The sequence below is a fragment of the Pseudoliparis swirei genome, chromosome 22 (assembly GCF_029220125.1).
Source record: "Pseudoliparis swirei isolate HS2019 ecotype Mariana Trench chromosome 22, NWPU_hadal_v1, whole genome shotgun sequence".
Lineage (NCBI taxonomy): Eukaryota > Metazoa > Chordata > Actinopteri > Perciformes > Liparidae > Pseudoliparis > Pseudoliparis swirei.
The window spans coordinates 19,095,506-19,120,099 of NC_079409.1; the positions used below are offsets into that span (position 1 = coordinate 19,095,506).

Genomic DNA, 24,594 nt, shown 5'->3' on the forward strand with positions numbered 1-24,594 from the left:
CCGCGCCTCCATCCGCGCATGCGCACACTGTCGCGTCTGGCTATTGGCCCGAAGTTTCAGAGTGGGCGTGGTCTTGTGGTATCAAGCCGAAACACCGACGAGAGATCTGCCTGCACGCGCTTCCTCCGCCGCATAAATTGGGCAGGTAGTGGTGCTGTCCCCCAGTCGGTCCGTGCTCGTTTCAACGTCTTTTTTTATTTAGTGTTATTTAAGAACAAAGTAAAGCATTATTCACTCAGCGCTGAGCTCTCGTCTCCCTCACGAGTCGTTTAAGTAATGTAATTAAGCTAACGTTAATTAAAATTTCACACAGTCAGAGTTCAAGTCAACTTAATTTACACCAAATATAACCCTTTTAGAAACACGCGAGGGACACCTCCCAGTATGTCTAAATTATTACCATTACAATAACCTTGAGGATACACTTATGCTAATAAAATAGTTTCACCGACCAGGGAACGAGCTCCTTGCCACGACTTTTCTACAGACTGTTTCAAAGTCACTTCTTCACCCTCATCTCACTGCAGGGATCCCGCCTGAATGAAGACCAAACGATTCGGCGGTTCAAGTTAGAATTGTATCCATGCTAACCCTAATTTCCATATGCAGATCTATCTCCCGACAGTCTCTCTCGCCATCACACCATTTCTTGCATTCTAATGCATTCTCACATCTTTACAAACACCCACCCACTTTTCCGCCACGCGCCGTAGATGTGCTCGTTTTCTCGACTTACAGTTCGATATTTTTGCACGTTTGACTCGTCTAGCGCGGAGATGCACGACAGATGCGGTGCTATGCGTGCCCTAAATGTGCACGTTTTGTTATCGGGAGGCAGTGGAGACAATAAAAAAATGGACGATGGGAGATGTGTTCCTTTACGATGCACCGGCTACACAACTCTTCAACAGGAGACAGCCCATCTGTGTGAATGCTCTGTCGCCAGGAAAGGAAAGGTAAATGCTTATTTTTTCTTCTCTTCGTCACTGCTTTGTAAACCCATTCTATCCTCTCTCTGCACCGTAGTCCATGGAGGGAGGGAGGTTGGAAACAGTTTCATTTATCTCTCGCCCCCCTGCGACCAGCTCGTTAATTTAGCGTTGAGGCACCAGACCGTGGCTGAATTGTGTTTTACAGTGGGATCTACATGTGATCATTGGAAACTTCATATACGTAATTAACTGTGCACATGACTACGGTAGCTAACACGTGGGCTACCACCGACTGATAACCACCTAAACCACGTCTGTTAAAATTAAATAATAGTTCCAAAACACACAGGTGTTTTCCATGTGTCCCTGATTGGAACTCGTGCAGGTTGGAGGTGGGCGGAGCTAAGCTGATGCTGGACCCTTTTTCCTCATGACTTCGGGCTGTTAGAGAAGCGCAGGTGTATTTAATTACCTTAATGACGGCTCTGTTATGGTCAGGTGCCCAGGTGAGCCACGCCAATGAGCCAGTATGCACAGAACCATGGCCAAGCTGTGTTTCCTAGAGTCCTCATGTTATGCATGGGACATGAATACTAACATAATAAATATAAAAGGGATCTTAGAAGTTCTCTCTCTCTCTCTCCTGACCTGGCTGCATATAGTTATCTGACCAGTGTGGAGTGAATGCATCATTTAATGCCTTGCTCAGGAACAATTTAGCATTGCATATATCCCAGGGCTGGGAGGCAGAAAAAAATTTTTTTTTCCCAGAGCAGTAAGAGAATTGGATGTTTTTTACTCTGGTGAGACAATACAGTTCTATGCTTTTCTATTGGGAATGCTTTGCTAATGTTGAGACTTGGACTCCAGTGAATGTATTCATTACCTTGTAACTTTCTCAGTGAACAGTTATACAGTGATATTTTACTGTTGTCATACACTTTGAAATAGTTTTACCTCATGACAGCCTCCCATAAATTCTGGTGTAATAATCTGGACAGCGTAAAATAATGTTCTCCTATGACCGGCAGTTTGACCTCTGGAAATCCTGTACGATTCAATCGCACTGTTAACTCCCCCTCTTTAAAGAGTATAGTCAGAGACATGTAATGAATATGCATAATGAGTTACATTCTCTCTTCTTTTCGTTTGCTTTCTAAAAGATCTCTGCATTGTACAGAGGAGAGTGCTAGTCCTTTATCTCTGGAAAAAAAACCTTGTGGCTACAGTTTGATCAATTAAACTCCTGAAAGGCCCCCCTCCCCCTTCCTTTCATTACTCTGCCTTAGAGGAATATAAAGTTATCAGTCTTCCCAAGCGATATGAGGATGGAAATAAGTAGTTTGTCTATAAAAATGTCCAGGTACTTTATCAGTCCCAGTAGGCCCCGGGGCCCCGCGGCCCTGACACTGTTCAATGTGGCTCTCCTGTGCTCTCCTCCCCTCTCTCCTTGTCTACTCCATCTCTGCCCGAGGCCGCTCCTCGCTGGGTGGGTGTACGCTGCCGGCCCTGCACCTCCAGTGGGATTGACTGGGGCTCGAGCCCCAAGTGAGGTTATCGATTACAATCAGCAGCTTGGGAGATTGGAGCTGAGTGATGCTGTAGACTTTAAAAGGTGGTCAGCTCACACTGTTTGTTGTTGTTTTGGTTTTTATGGAGCAGGCCAGAAGTCAGATAAACATACAAACGTAATTCTATAAAGAGTGAGGTATCCTAATCTTCTAGTTTGGAGTTCCACTTTGTGTCGGTGGCTGTTTTTGGCAGTAATTAAACGATCCAAAAAAGACACTAAAAGTGCATTATAGACCATAGATTTCATATTTAAAACAATGTAGGTCTGAAACTAACTTATTTTCGTTATCAGTTAATTGATTCATAATTTTCCCAATCGGAAGGAGAATAGTCACAAAGTTCCACTTAATTTAGCTTTAGTTAGCTAGCCGAAAGGCTTTCTGCCTGGAATTCCTTTTTAGAAGATATACTTAGTAGTAGTAGTAGACATATTACTAGTACTAGTACTCGTAGTAGTATTAGTAGTAGTAGTAGGAATAGTCGTAATATATAGTAAAGAGCGACAAAGTACAGGGAGTGTGTTCTTTTGGCTGAATGGTTTAAACCAGGAAACCGCACATCTTCCCATTTGAGACCCTGTAACCACCAAATTTTAAGCACTTCTGCTTCAAACGTGACTTAAACGATGTAAAGATGATCAGAATAGTAACTAGCTGATGAATTGACCAATCAATGAATGGACCAATAGTTGCAGCTCTAATAAGAGGCGGTCTTTCAGTGTTCAGGGGCTGTGTGTACATGTAGAAACACAACACGTGACACGATTGCGCTGCTAATCACGTTCAGGGCAAGCTAATGTATCTATAAAGACCGTGACCAACCTCACGGATCAACAGTAAATGTGAGTTGCATAATCTGGGGGAAGGAGTGCGAGCGTAAGCAATTACTGTTCTCCAACACTGCATTCCTCTAATTCAATTCAATTCAGTTTATTTTACATAGCCCAATATCCCAAATTACGAATTTGCAATCTGTACACATACAACATCCCTGACCTTTGACCTCGCATCGGATCAGGAAAAACTACCAAGAATTAGAAAAAAAAAAACCTTCACAGGGAAAAAAGTGAAGACACCTTCAGAAGAGCAACAGAGGAGGACCCCTCTCCAGGATGGACGGAAGAATAGCTGTGATGTGACTAGATGACTATTACAGAGTTACATTAACGCATTCAATGAATGTGTCAGATTGTATGAATAGTTCGTAGTAGGCGTGGACCACGATCCAGAAACAGTGTGGGGGAGACACACCAGGAAGGAGGCATCAAACACAGCCAGGTCCAATGGACTCTATGCGACGTGAAGTCACAAAGGGGAGGAAGTAGAGTTAGTAATGTGTGATGGAGAGATGTAAATGTATCCATAAGGAGAGAGAGAAGAGAAGATCAGTGTATCTCAAAACGTCCCCCAGCAGCCTATGGGCCTATAGCAGCATATCTAGGGGCTGGACCGGGTGAACCTGATTCAGCCCTAACTATAAGCATCATTAAACAAATGTGCTGTAGCTCAGTGGGGTAAGGGGGTCGTCCTGCAACCCCAATGTCGTCGGTTCGATCCCCGCTCTCCCCATTAGTTGCAAGTCGAAGTGTCCACGAGCAAGGCACTGAACCCCTAGTTGCAGTCCACTGCTCCTTAATAATTAAGGATGGGTTAAATGCAGAGAATACATTCCGTTGCCTCTGCAATGACAATAAATTGAATCCAATCCAATGTGCATTGGGTGTTGAGTAGATACTGAGACGGGTGAGATGATAACTTTGTGTACCGTCATCGCTCACAGGAAAGCGCCGGTGTAAAGTAAAGGACTGATGCAAGTTCCCGTTTTGCTTCAAGAGGGAAGTTAGTTCACACAGTCAAAGTGCCGGCACTTTCCTTCTCTCGGAAGGCATTTGCATCAAGGCCAGGAGATAAAGCGTGTGGGTTGGGAACTGGAGAGAGTGTGTTGTCTGGCTCGGGGCCCCCCCGATGCTAGAGTTCTGGCTCCCATCAGCACCGGGTGAAAGATTCCTCCTGGACAGTCCACTCGGTGTGGCTACAGGTGGGTGGTTCACATGCTGGAGAAGAACAGAGGAGTTGGCTGTGGGCAAATCGCTTCACAATTGCCAACATTTAATACTCTGCGATGAGATGCTGAATCCCACACTCGATCCAGTCATTTGTGCCGTTAGATGGTATTTAGAGGGTTATGGTAATGTTTTGAATTGTAGGTGTTTGTGTTTTTTTCTTCTAATAATAGATATTCAGAATGGCAGTTTCTCGACGTTGGTGTACGGATACTGTTGTATGTCCGTTTACAAAAGGACAATGATTTAACGCTGAACAACTAGTTAGCAACTATTTAGACTGTTGTCATTGTTTTCATTTATTGCAAGTAACGGGTTCCTGCGACTCAATGTCTCGCTCCTATTGTATTATGATCTGTGTAGATCCAACTAAACTAGCAAGAATATGTCAGTCATTTTTCTTTTTTACACTTTTCTAACGTTATTATTCAAATGTAATCAGCAGATCAATTGACAATACAATCATTATCAGTTGCAATCCTACTAAGATACATCTCCTCACTGTCTGATGCTAATGCCAATACATGTTGTGGATGGCGTTCATTCGGGAGTCAAACTTTACTTCAAACACACTTTGAACATCATATCGCAGCAACGACTGTCGTAGTGTCCCAGATCGTAGATTATGGACATGGCTATGTAAAAAGTTTAGTAAATATCTTTTCCTGCAGTCATTTTCATCTCTCATCTTTATTGAGGAAGGCTCCATGTTCAGTGCAGTCCTGCTGGTGCTCGGCTGCCTGCTGCAGAGGAACCTCGTGACCACAGAGGGGCATCATGGGACCAACCGCCAGGTCCTCTACGCAGTGCACATGGACGGAGGCGCCGGAGCCGCCGGGGCTCTGGCCGAGCAGCACGGACTGGACTTCATACAGCGGGTCAGTGCACGTCGCCTCCACATGTTGGCCTGCTACATGTTCTAAATCCAGTTAGTGTCTAAAGAGCTGCCAACGTGCTGACTGCTGTGTCCTATTTGAGGGATATCTGACTTTCATCAAATTACAGCAGGGTTTCTGATATCTGATCATATCTGATCAAAGACGCGTAGAGTAAGCTGTTTACACACATGAAATAACACACACATGCACACAGATAGGTGCACAGACACACACACTTCTATCTCGCCAACCGTAGTTAACACCTGTGAGAAACTCCTGTTCCACTCTATGTGGAATAGGCTTTGGAGATGATTTGCCTGAGTCTTAATCTGTCATGCTTAAATATTTTCCATTTGTTAGAGAAGACTACATGTGATTTATCCACATCAATACTTTAAAGGTTACTTTGGTTATTGAGTCTGAAAGTGTGTCAGCTCCCGGAAAAAAAACACGTTCTCGGCTGCAATATATAAAAAAATGGGCTCAGAGTGAGCCTTGGTGAGCTGTAAAAGGGAGTTCAGAGGCTGTTCAAGGGCATAACATATTTTGAAATGAACTTCTTCTGATTCTCTTTTATGAAAGCTTCTCAGTCAGAAAGATGTAAAAGGTAAGAGCCCTTATGAATTGACATACATTCCCACTGTGCTCTGTTACATTCAGGATTTTGAAAAGAGATTATTTTTATTTAACTTCTTCTTTTCAAAAGATCAACACAGGTTTGTGGGGTAAAATGTACTATTTAATAAAAAAACATTATGTAAGCCATCCGTCATGAAACTTTCAGATGGACAAGAAGCCACCCACTGCAAGTGCCCGACCTTAAATACAGTGAGGATGAGCCATAACTCGATTAACTCATTTGTGCCGTTAGATGCTATTTAGTGGGTTATGGTAATGATTTGAGTTGTAGGTGTTTGTGTTTTTTTCTTCTTCTAATAATAGTTATTCATAATGTCAGTTTCTAGACTTTGGTATGAACAGCCAATGGAGAGAGGGAGAGAGAGGGAGAGAGAGAGAGACCCTATCTCAAATGTTAGCGAGAGTTTCCGCTCTGAAATGTAACGGGTTCTTCTTTGGCCCATGATACACCGTCCAGCAAGTTTAACTCTTGTGTTGCCTTCGGGTCAATTTGACCCGATTCAATGTTTAACCCTCCTGTTACCTTTATATTTACTAACATATTTTACCCTTGAGGTCAATATGACCCCAGCTATTAAAATCTCCAGAAAATTATTAGAATTAATATTGTTTTCCAAGTTTAAGTGTGAGGTACTTTATGTTTGTTTGTTGACTCCCGAAAGAACACCGACATTAAACATTGAATCGGGTCAAATTGACCCGAAGGCGACACAAGGGTTAATAAAATCCTGTTCGTAGCTTTTTCTTTTAGTCTGCTTGTAAACAAACCCACAGACCTCTGTCAAGGCTGTTTTCCCAAGTGAAAAACAATAAGTGAAAAACAATACATGCATCCGCCCCCGTCATCTGGATTCGCTCCAAAATGTAACCGGTTGTTTCCGCGGCCTACGCTACACCCTTCCACCAAGTTGCATGAACATTGGGCCAGAAGGTTTTCCATAATCCTGCTGACAAACAAACCGACGCAAGATCGAACCGAACCAACAACATAAGTAAAGCTAAACAGTGGATCTCTTGCATTCTTGAGTATTATGTTGTGTTGATTATTGGTTATGGATGGAGCCCTACAGGTGAGCGATCTCAGGAAACCTTTACATCCCACCCACCGTCTCCAAGAGTCCCCCATGAAAGGATTTGGTGTCGCTTCATTCATTTAAAGCGCATTGCGCAGATTCACGTTCCTCCATCGGTTTTACTTTTGCTCACGGCGCGCAATCAAAAAACTGTGATTTGAAGTTATTGATAAGTGATACTGGAGGTGTGTTTGTGCGTGTGCGTTTTGACATGATTGATAAGAGTTGGAGGGAGTGTCCACCGGCCTGGCGTGAGGCTGTGTGCAGCGCTGGCCCTGGGGAGCGGGGACGCCAGCTCATTTCAACCTTGGCCCCGGCTGCCTCTGCTGCTGCCGCCGCCGCTGCTGGATCATGAATAAAACATCTGTTTGACCTTTATCAGGAGTGTATTGGACAGTCCACCCCCGTCTCGGTCTTCCTCTCTGCCTGTCTCGCTCTCATTGGCCCTCATGTATGCACACAACCACCTCGGCCTCTGCCGGCATTGTTGCTTTTCTCTTTCACACGCCACCGACGGCCCCCGCAATGCAGCGGCCACTTGTAATCGCCAATACGAAAGCAAACAACATTATTTCAGATGCATGTATTCATGTACACACGAAACAATGTGGTTTTGCTCGTTTATGTTCGGATTTTTAAATGCACTGAAATTGTACGACAACCCTGTAGATTCTGTCGTCATCCATGGTCAAGGATACACATTAAGTGTGTTTTTAATAAGATATCAAACCCAGAGCCAAGAAAGAGCCTCTAACCCCCCCCAGGTCCAATCTGCTGACTGGTTTTAATCTACCTGTCTGTCGCCAGAGGCTGATGCTAAATGTCACTGACACCAAATCGCCTTTGTTAAGTCCAATCTATTGTAAATATAGAAATATCAAGCCAGCACTTGACAATTTGCTGTGTGATGTGTGTGTGTGTGTGTATATATATTTATTAGGGCTGTCAATCGATTAAAAAAAAGTAACTAATTAATCGCACATTTTGAAATTCATTAATCGCGATTAATCGCGATTACAAGTATTTTTTCCTTCTTTTTAAAGACAAAACTTCACACAGAGCTGTGTTTCAAAGAGGCTCCTACCTATAAAGTGCCAGCGAGGTATTTAATATCGTGGATGATAAATTCTTTCTTCAGTGAAACATCCAGATAAGTTAAAAAAAGAAGTATATTTGAGACCCCATTGGTCCTGTCATCTTTAACATTGAACAGCAGCAGAACCAGTGGCCTTGGGAACTGACAAATATGTCCTGTTCACCCTCTGGAGGCTGGGCTCATTTTCTCCATTTTACAAAAAAATGTAAATTCACCTTTTAAAGGCGTTTTCATATGACACATACCCACGTGTTATCCATCAAACATTCCAGAACAATCTCAGCTCTCTCTATAATGAGACTCAGTTGTCCTCGTGCCGTGTTCTCTGGTTCTCTGATTGACAGGCTGCTAATGAGCCTCACCTGTGAGGTGGGAGGTCCTTTGTGATTTACTGAGTGTTCATTGGTTGTTTTTTCGCTAAATGTTGACAGACAAACGGATTGACCAATCACGGTGAAGGTTTCGTGTGACGAGTTCTTTCCGCGCCGCGTCCCCCGACACGTCGCCCCTCGGTTCCTCTGTGTATCAGAGGGGGAGACGGGAGGAAGGAGGAGCAGGAGGAAACCCGACTGATTCATCCACGAGTTTAAACTGATTTCTGCTCCTTATTTTCGCGGAGAAATAATTGTTTTAAAAACGGAAACAGTGTTAAACCGTACTGCTGCTGTTTGACACTCAGAGAAGTGTAAAAACTTCAAGGCACACCGGAAGTAAACAAAGTTGCGTTAATTGCGTTAAAATATTTTTGTGCGTTAACGCGGCCAAATTAATCTCATAGATTAACGCGTTAACGCTGACAGCCCTAATATTTATATATATATATATATATATATTGGGAGGATTCCAGTGGTAATGCTGCATGAGCGCAAGGGGAATGGAATGTCTCCATGGGCGCTCAGCGGGCCGTTGCTCTCTTTGATTTAGTGTTCAGCATCCAGGAGAAAATGTCATCTCGTCGTCTCGCCGTTGCGCCGACTTGACATATCCATTTTGCAACTCTGAATCACAGGAAAAACAAAGTCAAATACCCGCGATGATGTCTTCATGCCACACGGACAGACTGCGCCGTGATGCGTTGCGGTTTCTTTTTATTCCGCAGGTGTCTCTTTGGTAGCAGACGCAACGGAGCCTCTATGTGGTTTCTAGACGGAGTTTATCCGTCCACGTTCATCCTTCCCTTGTTTTACACCTTGCTCATTTAGTTTGTCAATGTTCCTTTTTCCCCCCCCTTATTCTTCTTCTTTTTAAGTTGGAGGGTAAATGGGCTCATTCCCAAGGATCCAGTGAAACGTGGCAACATTTAAATCAAGAAACAAACTGGGCGAATGCAGCGCACCCAGGAAGCTGGTAATTATTACGGCTGTGTGGCAGCGCCGACGTGGATTCACAGATTACCGTCACACAATGGTGAGCCTCATCTCAAACCACGGATGTGCTGGTGTAATGCAATCATTATGAGCCGGAGAGAAAGAGCTGCTCTGACTAGGCAGGTAATGGCCGCCATTACAGGTGCAGGGCTTCTCACACAATGACAAAGAAAATGAGAACCTGATCGCTATCTCAAATAGATGATTTTCTGTTTCACTTTACGCCGGCACCGAACAACAGCGCAGCGGCTTGATTTGACACGCCGATTTAAAAAAGAAGAAGAAGCTCGCAGGGCTTATTCAACAATACAGCCGACCCAGTTTTAAATTGCATCACATGATGCTGCTTTGTTTACAGGTCTTATTTCTTGCTGATTTAAGGGTTTGCAAATCCGATTAGAGGCAGATTAGGTCAATGCTTCGCATTGTTTTTTATTTCAGCTGAGATCACTGCTACAAGAATTAAGTGTGTGTGTGTGTGTATGTTTTTTGTCTTGAACTCTGACACCAGGAAGTCCCTGGTCTCCAACCAATGGTGAATGGCCTCCCAGATTTCCCCGTCTCTCCAGTGAGGTGGAATACTGCTGGCAGATTAGCATATCATTAGCATATCATTAGCATACCATTACTGCGCCACAGCTTGGCTCGCAGTCTGTAGACGTGCTATCGGCTCATCGAGAGATTCAATCCCCGATGCGCCCCATGCCCCCCTCCCCCTCATCTCATTCTGTACTCACAAGGTGTGTTTTCCAATCCGAGTAAAGCAGATGTAATTGAGGTAGAGCACTGGATTTACCGTCTAAATGAAATGCCGCGAACGCCTCGCGACCAGGCGTCGCACATTCTTCTCCCCTGAAGCCTCGTGGCGCCGCACCCCACTCAGAATGTCTAATGACCAGCTCAGAAATGGTCTCGGTCAGATGTCAAGCCTTCCGTGGCTGGATTACTCCACGTTACGGCCATGTGTGCTTCGCCAGAAAGGCCAACGTGCCACCATCTTCTCCCTGTTCTGTTTCCGTGGGGCACCCAGGGGCGAGCAGAGGGACTCCAATCCTCTAATGGGTGGAGGAGAGGGCCCATTCCATGAGTCAGGGGGCCCAGGGTTCACCGCTGCTCCTCGGAGCAAAATGGAAGGCAGGTGTTGGCCGGGGGGCAGCACAGGGGGCAACGCTGCACCAGCTGCATGCTGGGAAATCCCCCCCCCCCCACCCCCATCTCTACTCCTTCCCTCCCTATTTCGATTTCCTTATGCAAGTACACGCCCAGACACCTTGCAACACACACACACACGCACACACACTTCCTCTCACCCGCCTTTGTCCCCAATTTTAATTCATTCCAGTAAGCTTTTCTCCATTTTCCTTATCTCTTTCTCTCCCCATCACACACTCATTCATTCATGGCTATCTCCATCTCTTTCATTTTCTCTCTCTCTCTCTCTACTCACTCCCCCCCCCCACCCCTTCCTGTGCTCCCTCCTCCCTCCTGCCTCACTCTCATTTGTAAATGGAGAGAGGACTTGACTGAGGAATATGTGGAGGAGATGTGGTTTCCCTCCCAGGTGGGAAACTCTGGCGGGAGATGAAGGTAGAGGAGAAGGCAAAGAAGAAGAAGGTGAAGGGGGTGAGGAGGAGGAGGAGGAGGAGGAGGGGGGGGGGGGAGGAGGAGGAAGAGGAGAGCAGAAATTACCCTAGCACTCTCTCTCTCTTTCCCTTCCACTCTCCCTGGGCTGAGATGATGTATGGCTGCAAAGGCCACATGTTGGCCGTGTGATGGATTAAAGCACTTTGTAGGAAAATTACTGAAAGCGCCTCAGCACACCCGAGTCTAGCCCTTAATAAAACTCTCTTCAATATTGAAATGGAGAGAGAGATGGGGAACAGATAAAGGAAAATGGTGGACGAGAGCAGCGAGTGTTGGTAGAAACACAAACAATACTCATATAGGTGATATGCAATATTGAGAAATGTACGTTGTTTAGCTTTACTGTGGGATTTTATGACTTTTAGTTTGGAGCGGTTTTATAAACGGAGCTCAGAGAGTGAAGTGAACCAGATGTTGTTTATTATAAGCTTTGTGGGTGAACTTTTATGACACAGTTATTGTTTTTTTCAATTTCTTGCCCAAAGTACGAAGCTGAGAGCTTTGAAAACTACACAGAATCCAAACCTGTGTAATGCGCCAGTGGACTTCAGCCGGCAGGAGGATTCTATGTCAGGGTTTAATTAATCGCGAGTTGTGTTTTGGTCGCTCGGCTCTTCACCGAGCGGGACTCATGAATGACTGAAATAAGTGCAGCAACTTGGACTTGCAATGCAATAACTTGGGACGTGGTTGTTGAGTGCAGGACGTTTGGTTCTTGACCGAGTGCAACACACGCTCACTCCAACCGGCCGGCTGCCTCAGTGTGCTGTTGAGACTTTCAGCTTCCTTGAGAAGCTCTCGTGGACACTGTGATAACCTGTGATACACCTGCCATGACACGGCTACTCTGAAACATTCTGTATCCGTCTAAGTACACTTGACGGATGTTTCCCTTTTTGAAGTATAGAGCATGGATTTGATTCAGAATCAGAGCTGTTTATTGCCAAGTCCATTACACATAAAAGGAGGGATTCGTGGACTCCTACATGATGATATATTGACTACCGCCCCTTTTTAAACCTGAGGACTGTTTAAATAATCCATAATTTCAGTCCTTCCATGCAACAATGGCATACATTCATGGGTTCCAGGAGTTGCTATTTTTCTGCGTCATGGGATAGCAGATTGAATGTTTTGTTGTGGTCATTAAAAACTCATTAAAGACTTTCAGACCAATCAATGAATCAGAAAAGAATCAGCACAGTAGTCACTAGATAAAATAATTGAGTAATAACACGCTGCACCCTTTGATGACCACTAGTCAATGAATGATGTCATTCATTCAATGCGACATTATTAAAATAACAATTCAATTACACTTAACCCTCCTGTTACCTTCAAATTTACTAACATCTTTTACCCTTTTTGACCACAGCAATTAAAACCTCCAGAAAATTATTAGAATTAATATTGTTTCCCTAGTTTAATTGTCAGGTACTTTATGTTTGTTTGTTGACTACCTAAATATCCCTTTAAATAAAGGAAAAAGTTGATATTTCTTATATGTTTTACACAGTGAAAAACAGTCTGGGGTCAAATTGACCCCAAAGAACACAGATGGGTACAAGCTGTGTACAGGATAGTGAAAACATTTCATCATGTACATTTTATGTTTTCCCAGTTGTCCCCAATAAATTAGGAAAATTCATGAAATATGAAGCAAAAAGAATTCTGTCAATCATTTTTTTTAGAGACGTCAAACATTGAATGGGGTCAAATTGACCCCAAAGGTAATAGGAGGGTTAAGCAAGTTTTGCAGAGTTGTAATGTCCTATAACCAAAATGTAGTTTAGTGAATTCAATTTAAATGGGAAACAATGTTCATGTAGTCTCGAGTATTACAACGTGAGTCTTATCTTCATAATCATGTCCCTCTTTTTCCTTATAATAATAGATTTTTTCATTCCTAACATTCTTGGAGTTACTTAGGTAAATCAGAGGTTTTATCCGTGTGTTTTGAGGAGTGTCCAGGTGTGATGGAGTTACACTCCATAATATCGTGGCAACCACTCTGTGCCCCTCCCAACCCCACATGCACTTCCTGCCAATACTGTAAGCAACAAGGCTTAACTGCTCCCCCCATTTAGCCCCTGGCATCACCCTCCTCCTCCTATCCCTCCATCTTTGGGGCTGTGGAGGCCCCGGCTCCTGTCGGGCTGTTCGTGTACACACCAGCTGCTGTGCTCTCCATCGGGTGGGCTGCCTCACGCGGCTCTCGCACACCGCTTCGATGACTCTCTTGATGTCTGTGTTTGGTTTTGTTTACCCTTCCATCTCTCTCTCTCTCTCTCTCTCTGGTGCTCTCTCTCTCTTTCCAGCAGCATCCTGTGGACGCTTCAGCCCTCTGAGACTCCAGGGTCCACCTCTTTTGAACCGATGCTCAGATGCTGCAGTATAAATCAGGCTGTAGGGCCTCGACACACAAGCGGTGGAATTTTGCACATCAATATGTTTTTTTCTTCTTCTTCAACGTAGTGGTTTTGTAATGAATACTTTCCCACAACACACGATTATTACATGGCAGAAAACAATATATATATATATATATTCATATTTTTTTCCCCTCCGAACTAAGATGGTAAACTTTATTCCTTCTGTCAACAGCAGGCCAGGCCCACTGCTCACTCTTCATATTCATATTGTGTTCTCCAGAAGTAACACATATTTACTCCTCACTCTTCATATTCATATTGTGTTCTCCAGGAGTAACACATGTTCCCTGTGCCTGTGAGAATCTGTTGGAACCTTTTCTCTGCCAGTATGAATAATTTTGAGACAGAATATTCACAGGCGAGTATTAAATGTTTTTAATTTTTTTGATTTGTCACGCCCCAAAGTGGTAAACAGATGAGATCACCTGTCAACAAGGACTGGCTCTGTGTTTCTCAGTTTTGACATATATCCCATAAACATGGCTGCTTCAAAGAATAGGAAGCGGGAGAAAGAGAATAAATTAGGTTATGGACTATCAATGAATAAATAAGTCAAGGATTTTTATAATGCGTTGTATCAGGTGGGAATGGAAGGTTATCGACAAATAGCTGGTATAATGTATGTTTATGTGATGCGTGTGTATGCTTTTATGTGCATATGTACACAAATGGAGGACATTAATAAAAAACTCAAAAGGAAATTATTATTATTAATAATAATAATCTCTGAAAATATAATTACATGAAGATGTTCAATTTATGAAAATGATAAAAAAATGTATGATTCATTTATGTATTTGATTGGAAGAAAAAACACCATTCAAATCAACACTGACCTGTTATGGCCTCATGAAGTTGGTGGTGTTATTCCAATATTCCCTCTCTTTTTGGCCCTCTTTTTGTTCTCTGGAGAGAACACTCCGTCTCTGAAGCTGCTCATGGTGAACGTGGTCTGACTCGCTCGGCGGAGGGCAGTTATTGTACAAAGAAGAAGAAGTCCGTTTTTGGCTCGGCTAACTTGTGTCCGGCATTAATTCTGGTATCATATGAAGTAAAGCATCCCTTGTTGAATAAAATAGATGAACCGGGTGTCTAAATGCATCAGATGTTCGGCAAAGTTAATTTTAAAAAAGGCTAAAAGAAGCTTCAAACAATGTTCATAAATCATGACGACGCTTCATATAACCCGTCACGGTTTTAATGTCAAAAAAAGAAAGAAGAAGGAAAATAAAAGGACAGAAACAACAAATATACAAAATGTAAAAAAACAAACAGACATTAAGGAAGAAAAGATAAAACGCGGAGATCACAATCGTATTGAACAGGTGTGACTCGCGGTGCCTTCAAGTGACTTGTTTTGAATGCTCGGCTCCTTCAATCATAAACTGTGAGGACGATAATCTGATTGGACACTTGAAAGGGAGCCAAGGCATTTCTTATCTTGAGGAATCAATAACAAACTGGTGAAGGCAAATGTGGAATAACAAGACGTCTTTGAGAGAAATGACTACACATGGCAACAATACGTTCTGACATAACTCTAAAGTCAACCGTTTTCATCAATTGATGAGCTTTTACAGTCAAATGAATGTCAGACACTTTTTCACATTTCCTCCTAAATCAAGACTGGAGCTTGTTGTTTTCATGAGCTCGGTTTAGGTCTTGACTACAACTCGTACAGTGTGGCCCATTTATTTTATTCTACTGTTACTCGTCTTGTTCCTGAGGCGGCGCATTAGGCAGACGCTAAAACAAAATTAAAAATCCACTTTGGGATAATTCAAATTCGGTTCTTTAATTGATAAATCCATTCTTCTTTATCTTTGCCCCGACTTCCAACTCGCATAATTGAAAGTGATTTGTGTCGGGGGTCCAACATTTACTCCTTATGGGAGCTTTTAAAAAATAAAAATAAACTATCAGTGGCTCCTCTCAGCACTGGGGCCCGATCTGCTGTTATTTGTTGTTATTTGTTAAAGGAACTTCGGAATGTTGTCTGCGGCTCTCCACCGACAATCCTGAAACATGCAGGTTAGATTATCTGGAAACTAATTGCAAATAAATGTGACTAGTACATTATGTTAATGCAATCAGTGTATTGTCTATCTGCATAATGTTTTTTGTTTTGCAAATACAAAAGACATGCATGTCGGTGGTTAGCTCGTCGTCTTTGCAATCTTCCTAATCTGAGGACAAGAGGCGATGTCTTATACTTTACCTCAAATAAACTTTATGTGAATAGATTCAATACACAAACCATGTTAGTCTTCGGTGCTGTTTCGGTTCCACAGGAATCCTAAAAATAGGATTTCCTCTTGTAAACATTGGGGTCCATGCATTGCATCCTGGGAGACCGTTTCTTTCTGCTCATTCTTTTCTTTTGTTCATTAAGCCTTAAGCTCTGAGTGTTTGGTTTGATGATCTCCTCCCAAGGTTTTCTCCATTCTTAAGACTCACTTTGTTCTTAATATACACAAAACTCTTTGACACAAGCATCCTCACTCGAGATGAGAGCCAAGTGATCGCTTGAACGTGAACAAGAGTTGTTAACGATGGTGTATTAATGCGGCTGAAATGTCACTTGAACGTGCCGATCTCTGATTGAATTTACATTTCAGATGGCGGTGACTTGATGCGAATGCGTCGTTGACATGTGTCCGTACCCAGGAGTTTTGATTCCCGGCAGCAGCATCGTGAAGCCCACGTAGCGTCCTCTGAAAGCTTTGCTGCACTCTCCTGTTATGCTAATCCGCTCTTCACCGGCGCCTCGGACGGAGGTCATTCGCTGGAGAGATCCAGTCAAGCAATCAAGACCCTGAGCAGAGCATTTCCAATAGTCCCGTCTGTCAGCTCCTCTCTCCGTCTGCAGTCTGAAGGTCTCTCTCTCTGCAGCGAGCTGTTGTCCTCCGTCAGGCCGAGGTGCTGCGCCTCCTCCATGTGCACCGCATCACTGTCACGGGTTCAAGCTCCACTTCCTGCTTTCAGAAAGAAACACAAGTACTTTCAAGTAGTTTATGTTCCTCAGAAACTTGGATCATTGCATTCAAACCAATAATGAACAACATGTGGGAGTTTAGTCTGATCCAAAGTTATGCAATGGATTAATCTTTGCACTGGAAAGCCCCACATGGCTCTTTATAGAACTCTTTACATGTGTTCCTATAAGTCCATAACTCATGTGTGTGTGTCTATATATATATATATATTATATATTATGTTTCATCAGTTTTCATTCAATCAACAACCTGTTGCCACATTCGACATGTCATTGTTTTCCAAAATGCACTGGGAAGCAAATGGAGGAAGAAAGAAGTTAATGTCCACAACTTAGCGGTCATGAGTCTGCGTCAGGTTTCACGACAGTCAGAGTCCTCTTATTCTCGGACAGGATTCAAGCGACTCTAAAAACACAGAATGCTCCACTGCAGCGAGGGGGTTTGATAAATAATCCATATCTGATAGGTGTTGACATCAGTCATGCCTCCTACAGTAGCAGTCTCTAAAATCTACTACCTTCACTGTTTATGGATCCACTATGTAATAGATCTGCCTCTGACTGCACGCAGCCTGGACGTCCCAATTCACGTCAAGCTTACTTAGTTCATCGTGCAATGACTCAAGCACACAGTATATATCTGTGTGTGTGTGTGTGTGAAAACTCTCATGATTAGTCTTCTCGATGACTGGCTGGCTGATGGGGTTGATTTGCCCGACAGTGCTGTGTGTCAGGCCGGCCCGGCGTCCACACCGGATAACATGAGTGAAGGAGCGGATAATTGATAGTGACAAGGCGCTCGCGGCCTTAATTGCTGCCGGTGAATTAGATTACCTTTTCAAAGTGCCTTCATTAGCAGAGGGAGAGCCGTACCAGCGGCCCCCTTGATTGGCCTCATATTGTTTTGCTGTGAACCTCTGGCTGTGTGTGTGTGTGTGTGTGCGTGGGAAATTGTGCACTAATTTTTATCAAGTGTCAAGTTGTCCAAGTGGCCACTGACTGCTTCACAGTGGGAACGCTGTTGGTACAAACACACACACACACACACACACACACACACACACCAGATAGTCTCGCTTAGCTGTCTGGCCAAATGGTTTGGGTTCTATTTGTTTGAAGATATTTTCCTCTAGACTTACACCTCAGTACAGTGGGAGTGGAGGACTCAACAGCCATGTGTGTCTCACCAAAAAAAAAAAGGCGAAGCAATTTTCTCCAGAGGAAGTAGCTGCTATCGAGACTGAGTGGGAGCTCTGGAGACTAAAGTGCAGCCGAAGAGACGAGACGCGGCTCAGCAGGTGGAGCGGCTCGTCCGCTAATCGCAGGCTTGACGTTTCATTCTGTCCACATCCTGGGCCTTGCATGGTTGCCCACTGCCATCGGTGCGTAAATGTGAATTAGTATTGTAAAGCGCTTTAGATAAAAGCGCTATATAATTGCAGTCCATTTACCGTCACTTAAATAGCTATTATCTTGGCAAAACGAAAACTCCACCGCCAGCAAGCCGATTTTAACGGGAACTGTACGCGAGTCTGAGACTGATGGCTGAAGCGCACGCACCTGCGTCTTTAAAAGAAGGACGTATCCCGCTCACCCAAGTTAGGGATTCACCAAGACTGTATTAGAACTACACTCTGGTGATATTGAATGTAAAAACGTCAGCAACAATGGTATGAGTAAGTACTGATAACGGGACTCTGCATTGGCAAGTACTCAAAATGTAAGTACTTGTATTTGGTCTGATGAATCGGTGCATCCCCATCCATGTTTTGTCATTTAGCTAATATTACATTAGCCATACCTGAGCCAGGACTTTACTGGGGATCTCGGAAGATGTCCGTCATTCTATGGTGCTATAAACGACAGACGGGTGAAGTCCGGGATGTGGCGAGAGCTTCCCACCGGTGGTGACCTTCCTACAGGTGTGGACAGTGAGGCGAGAGAGAGAGACCGTCTAGTATTGCTAACTACGGCTCACAGCCACACGATCAGGACCACGGAGAGCGCCTCAAAGCGCAGCGCCAACGTTCTGTTGGTCACCCAGAGTTACACAGAGAGCTTCTCGAGACACAATGCCATGGAGTTAACATGTATTCATTCCCAATGCTGTGGCCGTTGCAAATTCGATCCCCTTCACCTGCAGTGGGAGGCTGTCAGACAGTTGTCCATCGAGCTCGATTGACCCGGCTAACTGGGCTCGGCTGACTATCACACACTCCAGAACCTCTGTTCCACTTGTACGATTGGATTGTGACGAATATACTCAAACCTATACCCAAGCATCCAAATCTCAAGAGTGCTAACATTTTATTTTAAACCACTTTGAGAATGATGGGAAGTAATAGAAAATATATAGGAATATGTACCTTTTTTGAATTTTTTTTCTTCTGTTTTTTCCCCAGTGAGATCAAAGGTCAGGGAGGTTAGTTACAGCTTCAGTAAGGTTTAATAAAGGTCTCCAGTCGATGAGAAGTCTCTGTGATGCTTCTGCCCGTAAAGAAACAAACGCAAAAAAACCCCAGAAAGCGCGAGATTTTGTAGGAGAGAAGAGTTTTGGTTACATGCAGATGTCGACATGAGCATCTTTGGAAAGAAATACAAATCGACATTTCCTGCCCAAACCCCAAAAGTCCAAAACCTAAAGTCCACCCCCTCTTCGTCCCCTGCAGCAACAGTTTCACCCTTCATCGTCCCATTTCCCAATCTGTCTCCACCCGCCGCTCAACCCGACGGCGTCCCCGTCCCTGTCACGGGCGTCACATCCCGGCCCCAGCCTGCAGCTCCCCTGCTGAGTTAAATGGAGTGTGCCGGCGTCGTGCGTGCTCCGCTCAGCTCGGCTCCGCCAGGCTGCCAGCGTTATGAACTTACTGTGCGATTATTGTCAGAGCGAGACTCCCCCACCCAGGAGGTCTGCACTGATGGGTACCATGTCACCGGGTACAGCCCGCCACGGGGGGGGGGGGGGGGGGGGGGAATGAGAGAGGCCAAACAAGGTATGGAAATGCGGGGTGAAAAAAGGACGAGGGCAAGGAAGAGCAGCGCTGTTGGTGGGAGTGACGCGGAAAGAGGGAATCGAGGGAGAATGGATGAAATAAGATGGAGGAATAAGAACAAGCAGGAGGGCAGAGATCCATCAACAGGGGGCGGGGGGGGGGGGAGCCAAGCTGAGCTGAGCCAAGCTAAGCAAGGACAGACTGATGTACACCAGCTCAGCACACAAAGACGAGGGAAGACGCACAGAGAGTGATATGGAGAGGGAGAAGCAGAGGAAAAATGCACCGGGAGAAGAAAGAGAAGCAGCAGGGAAATCAACAGAGGGGAGAAAGAGAAGGGGAGTGCGGGTGGAAAAGAAAGGCAAAGAGAAATTAGAGGGAACATTTTCAAGCGGGTGATGTGTGCTGTGATTGTTTTCTCTCCCTCTCTCTCTCTCTCCCCCCCCCCCCCCACGCTCTCTCTCTCTCTCTATGTAAACGGTCGGGATGTGGCCTGTATCTGCCGGCAAGAAGGAACTCAATTTGGGACAATTTACTCTGCAGTCTCAGCCCTGATGCACCTCAGGGACCGAGAATAGAGGGAATGAATGTGAAGGGAGATAGAATCAGCAAGCCCCTACACACACACATACGCACACGCACACACACGCGCGCACATTACGTGCGCCTTGCACACAATTGCCGGCGAGTAGATTTCACTTAGTTAGTTCTAACTCTCCCAGGCGGTCAATAGGATTTCAGTTTATAAGGCTTGGAAATGAAAAGCCCAGCATCAGGTTAGATAAACTGTGTGCTATTTGATTTCACCTCTTGCAGGAAAACCCACACGAGACAGCTGGCCGGAGTGGGATGCGCTGATATCATGTTGTACTCAGGGTCATGTGGGTGATTAAAGCTGGAGACGTGATGGAACCCTCGCATCGAATGTGTGTCGATCTCTGTAATGAAGAAAACCCGTCTGTGATTTATGAGCTTCTGAGGTTATCTTGACAGTATTTTTGACAGCTTCTTAAATGCAAGGTGCTCAACCAAGCAAATAGTGTGTTCTCAAAGTGAATGGGTTGTATGCCCTGACCGCAACACACGTTTCTATGCCGACAGGTTGGCAGCCTGGAGGATGTGTACACCCTCAGAGGCAGCAGGGGGCGCCCTGACAGAGCCACCTTTGAGAGCAGACTTTCCACCGCAATAGGGGTAAGTATTTCAACTCCATGAAACAAACACCCTCAATAACATACCTAGAGAGGGGAGAGCCAAGCTGCAGGTTTCCCAAAAGAAGACGCTCTCAGGTTTTCTTCTTCTTCTTTTCTGTGTCACACAGCGGGAAATGGATTTGTAACAACAGCAAATCAGAGCGTTCAGCTACTTAGACGCGACTGTTTGATACATTTAACACGGCCGCGTGGAGGTGAATTCACACTCTGGCATCCCTTCTGATTTTACACAGCATGTATATGCAAATGGTGGTTCATTTGGCCGGCGTTGCTGTTTTAATCAGGGTCTCGTGTTGATTAGCGCGAAGGGTGGAAAAAAAACAGCACTAAAAAACAAACAGAGCCATGTGGTGAGTAATGGCTAAAAGTTGTTTACCTTGATCTTGTACTGCCTGTTTCAACCAGTATCACTTCATGACCCCCCCACCCCTCAACCTTCAACAAGCCATTCAGCATCACCCACAATGCAGCCTGCTCACGGGGCCTTTGTTGCCAGGGAAACCGGCACCCACGGAGACATCCCGTGACAGGCTGAGGGAGGCGGGACGGGACGCAGCTTTGGCCCCGTCCGTCCTCTGGTGTGCACCAGACCTCTGGCCCTTCAGTGACACACACACGCACGTGCACACACACACACACACACACACACACACAAAGAATGCACAGAGCGGCAGCAGCAGCGCAGAAAGACACGCATGCACGCACACCGAAACACGCCAGCGAAGAGAAAGAAATGGCCGGCGAATAAAAAGAGAGCGAATATTCCCAACTTTCTGATTCAGAGCTATCATCTGAATCAGTGTGCGTGTGATTAATTGAAGTAATTTATGCACAATCTCCAGTGACTCCGCGTATGGTTCATGATTTCATTAAACTGTAACTTTAATTACTTTTCTACCGTCGTAACTTTAGGTGAAAATGAATTTGCACGCCCCAAAATGTCCCACATTTCCTAATGAGTCTTAAACTGAATGGATTGCACACATAATTATTTGGGATAATGAACAATTGCATACTCAGACGTTGCATCTCCTAACGAGGCGCGGTGGCATCCCTGAATGCATTGAAGTCTGCACATTTCAATTCAATTCAGTTTATTTTGTGGAGCCCAATATCACAAATGATAAATTATCCTGAGAGGGGTTTACAATCTGTACACATACGACATCCCTGACCTTTGACCTCACATCGGATCAGGAAAAACTCCCGAGAAATACATGAAAAAACAGGAAGAAACCTTCAGGAAAGCAACAGAGGAGGATCCCCCTCCAAGATGGACAGAAGCAATAGATGTCATGTGACCAGATGGAAACATTACAGTTAAAACATATTCATTGAGTATGACAGAGTGTATGAATAGTTCATAGTAGGCATGGACCAGGCAGGAGGCATCAGAACCAGCCAGGTCCGTGAAGTCACAAAGACTCCGGGGAGGAAGCAGAGTTAATAATATGTGATGGAGGGATGTAAATTCATCCATAACTATGTTCTCCTATGTGAACTGACTGTTTTTACCTTGAAACCAACAGGAGACCTTTTTTACTTGGTGAACTAATGCTGTCCATTTTTTTTTTCTTGCTTGAAAACAGTCAATATTATGATTGCTATATGGAAGATCTATATTTATGGTGGCTTGTGTGTTGCCAAACATAATTACTGTGTGTTGGCTCCAGGAGCTGGCCTGCTGCCAACGCCTCTGCTATAATCCACCCACCTCTGACCAGGCCTCTGTACACACAACGCCGTGTGCTGCTTCCCACTCGGCATCGCTGTACTTAGCATAGCACGGCAGGTGGGTTACATTACACAGCCGCTAATTACTGCAGCGCGGAGGTTTAGTGAGCCGTGACGTGGAGATGGAGTTAATGTTAGTTTAAACTGCCTACTGAGGTGGAAACAGAGCCAGAGAGAGAAACTTGGCGAAGTAGCAATCCAGGTACCATATATATACGGCGTTAAGTGTGTTCTCTTTAAGGGAATTTAATTGGTTCCAAATGGAGGTTTGACTGACTTGAGGAGCAAAAGCATAAGAAGATGGGCTTTCCATGTGTTGGATTTAGTGGAACTAAACTTAGTGGCGTTTGCTGCCATAGGGCTCTGTGAAGTTTTGAATAAGTTTGTTTGTTTAAGCAAAATAATGTTGAAACCGTGTCTTTGGAACATCCGGAGAGACGTCCAGGTTGCATCCTCTGAAGCCATAATGGAGCATCAGAAACCCTTCTCTTCAAAACATGAAACAAACATTGTGTTTGAGGAAGGAAGAGAAAGTTGACGTCTTTCCTGTGTCACGGAGCGATAACCAGGAACCCAAAACACGACTCAAGAGACAGAGGTAACAAATAATAGTCCTTTACCGGCAGGAACAGGGAAGCACAGTACACAACGCTGGAGAGCTCGGTGGGAAAAACACAAGACAATCTGTCAGAGGACAAGTGAGGGGACCGAAGTAAAGAGGGGATGGGCTGCAGGTGAGACGGGCGTGAGGACCAGGTGAAGGGAACGAGGGATGATCAGGTGAGACGGGCGTGAGGGACCAGGTGAAGGGAACGAGGGAGGATCAGGTGAGACGGACATGAAGACCAGGTGAAGGGAACGAGGGATGATCAGGTGAGACGGACATGAAGACCAGGTGAAGGGAACGAGGGAGGATCAGAGACGGACGTGAGGACTAGGTGAAGGGAACGAGGGATGATCAGGTGAGACGGGCATGAGGACCAGGTGAAGGGAACGAGGGATGATCAGGTGAGACGGACATGAAGACCAGGTGAAGGGAACGAGGGAGGATCAGGTGAGACGGACGTGAGGACCAGGTGAAGGAAACGAGGGATGATCAGGTGAGACGGGCATGAGGACCAGGTGAAGGGAACGAGGGATGATCAGGTGAGACGGACATGAGGACCAGGTGAAGGGAACGAGGGATGATCAGGTGAGACGGACATGAAGACCAGGTGAAGGGAACGAGGGATGATCAGGTGAGACGGGCATGAGGACCAGGTGAAGGGAACGAGGGATGATCAGGTGAGACGGACATGAAGACCAGGTGAAGGGAACGAGGGAGGATCAGAGACGGACGTGAGGACTAGGTGAAGGGAACGAGGGATGATCAGGTGAGACGGACGTGAGGACCAGGTGAAGGGAACGAGGGATGATCATGGGAGACGGACGTGAGGACTAGGTGAAGGGAACGAGGGATGATCAGGTGAGACGGACGTGAGGACCAGGTGAAGGGAACGAGGGATGATCAGGTGAGACGGACATGAGGACCAGGTGAAGGGAACGAGGGAGGATCAGGTGAGACGGGCGTGAGGACCAGGTGAAGGGAACGAGGGATGATCAGGTGAGACGGACATGAGGACCAGGTGAAGGGAACGAGGGATGATCAGGTGAGACGGACGTGAGGACCAGGTGAAAGGAACGAGGGAGGATCAGGTGAGACGGGCGTGAGGACCAGGTGAAGGGAACGAGGGATGATCAGGTGAGACGGGCGTGAGGACCAGGTGAAGGGAACGAGGGATGATCAGGTGAGACGGACATGAGGACCAGGTGAAGGGAACGAGGGATGATCAGGTGAGACGGGCGTGAGGACCAGGTGAAGGGAACGAGGGATGATCAGGTGAGACGGGCATGAGGACCAGGTGAAGGGAACGAGGGATGATCAGGTGAGACGGACATGAGGACCAGGTGAAGGGAACGAGGG

General features: G+C 45.3%; 1 protein-coding gene across 1 annotated transcript in view; it reads left to right on the forward strand.

Annotated features, from left to right (window-relative positions):
* The first annotated feature begins 18 nt into the window (after positions 1 to 18).
* LOC130213296 (neuroendocrine convertase 1-like) overlaps positions 19 to 24,594 on the forward strand; it is a 198,952-nt gene continuing 174,376 nt past the window's right edge. Inside the window, exons 1-3 of the mRNA XM_056444785.1 lie at positions 19 to 145; positions 5,269 to 5,444; positions 20,785 to 20,877. Of these exons, the coding sequence (XP_056300760.1) occupies positions 19 to 145; positions 5,269 to 5,444; positions 20,785 to 20,877 (396 nt within the window). The remainder of the gene's footprint in view (positions 146 to 5,268; positions 5,445 to 20,784; positions 20,878 to 24,594) is intronic.